The following is an 8,264-nucleotide window of genomic DNA, read 5'->3' on the forward strand; positions in this document are numbered from 1 at the left end:
TTTCGTTCGGTACCCAAAACGCTGGGTCTGGGTTTCCCGGGTCGGATGATGATGGAGAGGTGCCGTTCCCCCTCCTGGGGGCATCGTCTTGGAGCAGTGATTTACTAGAGAGGCCAACAGGTGGAGCGGTGTTACATCGACCGCATTGAAGACGGTGGGTCTCGGTAGCATGGAGCAGTGGAGTCTCAGAGTTGGACGTTGTTTGATCGGCACGCGCAGGCTGGTGGCGCTTTCTGGTGTCGTGATGACACTGACGGCAGATGGGACTGGCAAGATCTATGAAGTGATTCCTCCTAAAGACAGGATGGCGGAAGATAGAGGTGACTGATCCTTCAGCATGCACAGGCAGTGCATGTTATAAGATGCCTAGACCGGATGGTATTAAGACCTCTGGATTAGATTGTGTCTGTTATGCGAACAAGGCACATCTGTATTGGTGTAGGTGTAGCGACTTTTTTCGCCTAGAAGGGGGCTTCAGGTTGATCCTTGTATAAATTTTGTCAGACTCTGGTGAATAAGTAATAAAGATGATTGTGTGCATCATGCTGATGCAGAGGCCGAGGGTAATCCTTCTTTTCAAAGAAATGTATATGAGACATAAAACGGATGTATATGAAATCGCCACCAGTACTATTGCATATGGAAAAGGTACATAGATATATGCGAAGTACCTGAGTTGCACTGAGATAATTAAGTAGTATCATCACAATACATATGGATACGTTGCACAGGTGTGGCCAAGCCTTAATTATGGGATAAAGTTGATTGTGCGTGTATAGAAATACACACATTCATGGAAGTTCTAGTTATATCTCACGGATATCTATATAGCTTCAATCTCACTTGAAGGTAAATGAGAGACGACACAGCTATGCATGGATGCATCCATCACCTTCCAACTGCAAAGACAAACAAGGCCACTAAAGCATTAAAATACATAGGCGGTTATAGTTAAGGAAAGCACATAAATATTGGTCTTTATGAGAATACTTAGGCTGGCCATAGTGGGGAGTAACTTATACTAGTGTCATGCATATGACACTAGTCTAAGTTACTACTCCCTCCGTTCCAGAATATATGACTCAACTTTGTACTAACTTTAGTACAAAATTGGGTCATCTATTTTGGAACGAAAGGAATACCTTTATAGTGCAAAGTAACGTAGTACTAGTGTCATATATTGCTTCATTTATTAGTTTGTAGACTCATCCTTTCTCGAAAAACGCTATGTTACAGTAACATATTATGTTACTCTAAACACATCTCTCCTCATTAACTACATGCCACATAAGCAAAAAAAAATTGAAGTGCGCTATGTTATTACCTAAGTTACTCCCACTATGACTAGCCTTAGGTGCTCCTCTGAGGTTGTGTCATTTTCCGTGTTTCTACTATGTATAGCCCATACAGACCTAAGAGTCAGAAATTTTACTTGAATGTTGCATATCTAGCAACTAGCTCTCTCCATTAGAATTTTCAATATGCTCAATTATTCACATGCATTAGAAAACATTAAGATTATATTAAATGAATATACATACATAGTTTCAGTGAGATTTTGATGAAATTCACCAATTTCAGGCATTTCAGTAGACATGAAAATATGTACCTTTCAGCGAAAGTATTTCAGAAATACACAAAAATTCAAATATTTTCTCATTTTTTAATATTTAATTGTATTCAAATTTATATTTCGGTCCATTGGCCGAAATTTCACTGAATTTTGGTGATTTCGGTTGTTGCTGAATTTTTCTTGAAGCTGAAAGTGAAAACCATGCCTATAGTACAGGCTAGAAGAATATTTTACCTGAGTTCAAACTTTTGCGGTCCTCCTGCTGGGAGTAGTACTGAGGCTGCTGCTGCATGAAGTTGAACTGCAGGAAGGTTCTCGGATCACAATGGATCATATTTTGCTCGTACTCATTCGATGTCGAAGCCGCCCCCATCATGTTCAACGTCTGCTGTTGCCCCCTTTCAGTCTCAGCTACCTGCGTTGAGATTAGTTCGTGACTTGGAGTGTTTTGTACCTTACTATATATTATATATAGTTTAATGTTCTCATGTAAGTCACATGCATTGTCTTTTGTAAATAGGAGATACCAGGTACTTACTTTTTCCCTCAAGAAGAAGTTGTTATTCTGCAGCTCCATTTCCTGAATATATATGGCTCATCTTGTAATTTAAATTTTTTAATGTCAAAGCAAGGAAAAAAGTTGCAAGAAGAAAAGATGCTATTGTTTTATTGTGTTACCCTTCTCTGCATGTACTCAATTTCAGCGCATAGTAATTCGTTCTGCAGATTAAATGTGAAGGTCAGGAACTAGCTAGACAAACAAAATAGTTCTTTTCAACAGAATTCATGCAAGTATTCGTAGCAAACTGAACCTTTCTTGCTCTAATCTTTCCTAGGCCTTTGTCCAGCCTTCCCTCCAGCTGCTTCAGGTCTCTGTGGCTCATGGTGGCCATTGTATCGCCTATTAGAGTCCTAAGGCATCAATGTTGACAAGAGTTTATTTACAAAGCAAAATGGAACTTGCTTGATAAGTTGAGATTAACTAAGTTGCTAACTTGGGGAAAAAATGAACCTGTTGGAGTTCTGCAAGGTGGTTATTTGCTGCTTCAGCTTCGCAGATTCCTGCTGGTAGTGCTGCAAGTTTGTAATTTGAGTCCAGTGAGTACAATATACAGATATTGGTATTGGCGAATGACTAATAAATATTACATGATTTCATTCACAAATTGCTGAATGTGAATTTCCACTCATGCTTATTTGTTTCATATATATGTGAAATTACGAGAAGAGTAGTGGTCATTCTTCGTGGTTCCAGCATTCTATTTGTATAGCATGCACATGCATCAAAACCATGCATTATTGGGCGTACTTAAGTAAAGTAAAGGTAGACTCTCTAAATATAATTTTAGTATTTTTACTGAAAACTACATTTATGAAAACAGTGGCAATTTTTTGCAGCACATTGACTTAGATAAATCAATTGACACAACGCTCCGCCATGAAGGGTGGAACAGCATCATGCAACATACCTCCTTGTAAATCTTCTTATCCAGATACTAGACACTAGTATTTTGAAAACCGTGGTAATGTAAAACCTCAGTATTTCAATGTCTGGACAATTAACGAATACTCCAGTTTCTAAGACCCATAGTTTTCTCAGTTTGGTTCAGAAAAAAAGAGGTCAAGACCTCTTTTTAAAATACTGCAGAAATACTACAGTATTAGAGATACTACGGTTTATAAGACTGGTATTTATCGATGCCAAACACAGCAAAGTTTTTCAAACTATGGTTTTGGGAAAAAAACGAGATTCCAAAAAATTCCAAAAATACTTACTGAGCCAAACGAAAGCTATGTTTAGAGAAAATAAACTCATGAAGACAAACTAACTCACTCCACACTATGGTCCCTGTCATTACTCTAGTTTTTGTGATACACAATATTTACTGGTGTCTGCACAAGTAGTCATATGCATATATACATAAAAGGACATGAATTATAAGTTGGTATTTCAGACGAATCATTTTCCTTCTGTCTAACATGTAGTACTGTTTGGCTCACATGAAAATATATGTTATTCAGGTGAAACTAGCAAGCATGGCCCAAAACTGTTTTTCCTGGAACCATTTAAATATCGTTGCTACTTGATACGAACCAAGTACATACCTATGCCTACTAAATCTTGATCTCAACAAATCTAAACAAGAGAAATGGTTAACCCATATAATCAGATCAACAAATTAACCAGGAACTTATGTATATTATAAGCGCATTTCTTTCTTCCCAGAAGAAACAGATGTGGGCCCATTTCTGATTTGCTAAACCTCAGTTTGCATGTTACTGTCTCTCCCGTCTCCCGTCTGAGTGATGCATGAAAGTGTCCACTGCACACATACAGAACTACATATAAATATGGTCTGCTGGTCCAAACATGATCTCTTGAGAGTAGTGTCACCGGACATTCCATTGTGTAATAACCACAAGTTCCCTATGACCAGGATGTCCAATCTGAAGATTTTGTTCAAAGGAATCATTTTATACGCTGGAGCACAGTTAGATGGAATGTTGACTAGCAGGGTGAAGTTCCTAGTAGTAAGACTGCATGCAACCTAGGGGCCGGGTTGCTAGGGTCTAGAAATATTTTATGTTGACTTCTTGAGTGACATATGATGTTACCTGGGCATTGATCTCTGCGACTGTACCAGCGCTGGAGGTGTCACTTGTTGCCTTCTTGTATCTCTCAATGGTTGCTTTCACGCTGCATTAATTTGGGTACACACCAGTGGAGTGAGTACAAGCATAAATATGAACTTTCTAGTTCGTACCAACATAAATAATACTCAAATTAACACTAATAATTAACTTCATTAAACGGAAACAACAGTAATAAAAAATAAATAAAAGTTCTATTTTTCGGAAATTAACAGCGATTTATTCTGGAAAAAACCTCATTAAATGATTCAGAAAATTTATAACCAACTTTGTAATAACGTGGTAGACTTGGGGGGAGATTAGATTAGTTATATCAAATTAATGTGCTCTTACTGCATACTTCAAATATTGGTTGTCAAGATTCAGAAACCGGACTTTGTTAGTTACCACATCATTACTAAAATAGAGTCCAGATAGACCCTTGCCAAAAATAGACCAAATAAATTGGATGTATCTCATACTTTTGAGGACAATATATATAAAGTTGCTCTGTTGTATTGAACAAGAGCAATGTGAAATCCATCAGGTCGATGTAGAAAAAACATCATATGTTATGCTGGGCAAAGATGTGTGCCATCACAAGCCTTTTGCACGAGCTAACTAGCTTGTACTACAGTGTGGTCGCTCTTTACCGAGGACTTCCTTTCCAATATGAAGAGGCCTTCAAGGGGTACAATGTCCAGACATAGATATTTTACCAGTATGTACCTCAAGAGAATTCCAGTTGTGTTTGTATTTTATGTTTTCTTTTTGAAAAGTGCTTGTATTTTGTGTTTGTATTTTATGTTTTCTTTTTGAAAAGTGTTTGTATTTTATGTTGGTGAATCTAACGGCCAATTTCATACTATTAATCAGCATAGTCAGTATGCAGTCAGGTGCAAGAATCTGCAGCACACCTGATCTTCAAGTGTCGTTTCTCTGTTCGGATTTGGAATGCGGTCTTCTCATGGCTTGGGCTTGCTATCCACACGGCTCCGTGGCTCCTGTTTGATTCGGTGAAATCTTGGTGGGATGCGGTTCTCTCTGATAATACACTCCCGACGAAGGCCCTATCTTCCCTGTTATTTCTTGTGGGATGGGAGATATGGAATGAAAGGAATGCTCGTGTCTTCAGGAGCAAAGCGGCGCCGGTGGCGATTGTCATGCGACGCATCAAAGAGGAAGTTTCGATTTGGGCCGTTGCAGGCGCTAAGCATTTGCGTAATGTAATGCCGCGAGAGTAATTGTTTTGCTTTTCCGCCGCTTGGCGATGTCTGTTCTGAAACCTCTTCTTATTAAATGAAAATGGCAAGTCTTTTGCCTTGTTTCAAAAAAAAAGTATATATGAACTGTGTGATTTGGTTAATTACAACCTTTGCTAATTTATGTTTATATGAAGTAAAGAATCAGAATCTAGACAAAGTAGACGAATTGTGTACGTGTCAAGCATTTTACATAATATAACTCTGCACCAAGAGAACTATTACAGATATATACATGGGAAATGTCGTAAGCTATCTTCAAGGTCCGAGATATTAACACCAAAATATATGTACATGCATAGTTAAAAAACGCGCGCCTAAGCGAGTACTTAAGCGCTCCTAAGCTCTAGGCATTGGCAAAATGCATTGCGCATAACTACGTCTAATCTGTGCATAATTGCGCACAAGCATGCGCTTTGGTCAGTAAAGCGCAAGACGGTGACAAAACGCATAATTAATGTCTAACGCTTTTTTAAACTATGTGTACATGCATTCTCCACGAAACCACATTTTTTATGAAGGCAATACATTTATGATGGGCATTTATATAAGGATCAGGATCGTTGGCCTAGTCTGACTCCATCCCCTTGTCCACCCCGCACATAAAATAAAACCCCACCAAAGAGTAATTTCACTAATTCACTACATTTCCTCACCAAAGCAACATTAAAAAAGTATGCTTCACTTCTCAAAAAATAGTACTAGAATGCATGCTTCAAAGGGAAGACCATAGTTACCACTACCTCTGCTACGGCCACCATCGAACAGCGATGAGAGCGAATGTCACATCACGTATAATAATGCAAGCTACTGTTCATAAGGACACGCACTGTTGACACGGATTTCTCTCGCTGTTGGACGGAACCTTAGCATCGTCGAGCATGCTATTCGCTGCAGCACAGAGAACACGCCCTATTACCCAGTGTTTATTCGTATGAGAGAACCACGGCAGCCAAGGTCTCTGCTTTTACCTGCCCCTCCTGACCCCCCATGGAGCTCACCAGTCTCCCCATCCCCTCTCTCTCTCTCTCTCTCTCTCTCTCTCTCTCTCTCTCTCTCTCTCTCTCTCTCTTGTAGTACCCGATGCTACGTACGGCTTGATTCTGACCGTGACAGCCATTGGCTCCGTACGCAGGGCAGCCTTCACATCACTGTAGACGCTCATAAACCACCGGAGAGAGGTTGTCGCTTCACACAGGGTAGTACAGTGAATACATATGTCCGGGCAAAGCCAAGATTTTCAAATAAATAAATACATTTGGGCGTGAAATGAAATATTGCAGTACAAATTTATGCAGGCATGCACATAAATGCTTCATCTGGGTTCATTTCTTATATTCAAGAAGAATTACCCTGTCCATCTTTACATATATGACGCCAGTATTCAAAATTTTATTAACTGAACAAATAATAAATCCATAATATGGTGCCCCCTTTAATTATCAAATTGTAATTATCATATGGATTGTTTACTTGTCCTTTTAGATATGCAAGCACAAGTGAGTCTGCATTTCAAAAAATTCACAAATTGTAACACAAACATTTTTATCAATGGGCAGTTCTCAAGTTTTGATATTGTTTTATACTATATGTGTGTACAAAAGAGACCGAAATACAGAAAGTAAGTGTAAAAAGTGGCATGTTTTGCACGTTATTTGATGCTGCCCTTCTATTTCAAATCAGCAACTGCTAGACACACATATGGAAAAATACCACTACGTACATTTTAGTTTTGCATATAGACATGCCTTTCAGATAATGGAAATCAGAGGAGCTCACTGAAACGGCACAAAAGAGTTCCCCGCAAAAAAAAAAAGTCGGCCCCAAAAGTAGAGGGAAAAAAGAAAGGTTACTACAGTGCATTATTTTCTTCTTTACTGCTACGGTGCTGTGCCTTCACTGTTTTGGCGGGTCATGAAAGTACAGTGCTGCTGCCAGAACCTAGCTAGGGGCCCAGAGCTGGCGTGATGAGCCTTGGCTTAACAAGAGGACACCACACATGGCTCTAATGAGGAGAGAGGCGTCGCTGCCACCAGCACCACACGCACAGGTAACAGTAACATCTACAGCGCGCGGAGAGAGAGAGAGGGGGAGATGGGGGCACATGTGACCGAACCCTAACCCTAACTCATCATTGGCGGGGAACAGAAGGCGATGATGCAAAAGAAGCTTGATGATATCGTGGCTTACATCTGTGTGTGTGACACATCACACATACACACAGATGATCTTGTATGCAGCAGTTACCGAGTTACTGCAGATATACCAAGCCCAGGGAGAAAAAAAGTTGCTAGCTAGTAGATCTGCACCTACACGTAATTAGGAGATAAGAACTTGTAATATTTCGTGTGATTATATATGTTTCTGCCATCCTGGATCGATTATATATCCTGATGACCTTCTTCCTATCCCCTCCCCTTCGTCCCATACAGAGAGAGAGAGAGAGAGAGAGAGAGAGAGAGAGAGGAAAGAACATAAATGGAGCAAGAAAAGAAGAGGACCACCAGCCCCAAGCAAAGCCAGACACCCATTCCATACACACAAGAAGAGCTCAGAAAGCATGTACACATGCTTCACAAGGCATGCACTGTGCTGAATCTACGCAGACATCTAGCTCACCACACGGAACCACTAACGAAAGCAGCAACGAAAAACACATCAGCACAAGCTAGCACACAGATGCAAGCTATACGGCGCGCGCGCACACAAAGAAACTGCTGGAATTTCTTTCACCCCCGCTTCAACCCCCAGAAGCACGGAAATAAACAAGACAGTTAATCAACGGAACGAGTATAGCA

The 8,264-nt window shown here is 39.9% G+C and overlaps 1 protein-coding gene across 1 annotated transcript in view; it reads right to left on the reverse strand.

Moving 5' to 3' along the window:
- Positions 1–609: 609 nt before the first annotated feature.
- Positions 610–8,264, reverse strand: part of LOC542795 (MADS-box transcription factor 58) — a gene marked incomplete at its 5' end in the record, with an annotated part of 8,157 nt that continues 502 nt past the window's right edge. Inside the window, 7 exon segments of the mRNA XM_044537006.1 lie at positions 610–899; positions 1,808–1,988; positions 2,112–2,153; positions 2,252–2,293; positions 2,386–2,485; positions 2,586–2,647; positions 4,190–4,271. Of these exon segments, the coding sequence (XP_044392941.1) occupies positions 889–899; positions 1,808–1,988; positions 2,112–2,153; positions 2,252–2,293; positions 2,386–2,485; positions 2,586–2,647; positions 4,190–4,271 (520 nt within the window).

Source organism: Triticum aestivum, chromosome 1B, assembly GCF_018294505.1.
Source record: "Triticum aestivum cultivar Chinese Spring chromosome 1B, IWGSC CS RefSeq v2.1, whole genome shotgun sequence".
Taxonomy (NCBI): domain Eukaryota; kingdom Viridiplantae; phylum Streptophyta; class Magnoliopsida; order Poales; family Poaceae; genus Triticum; species Triticum aestivum.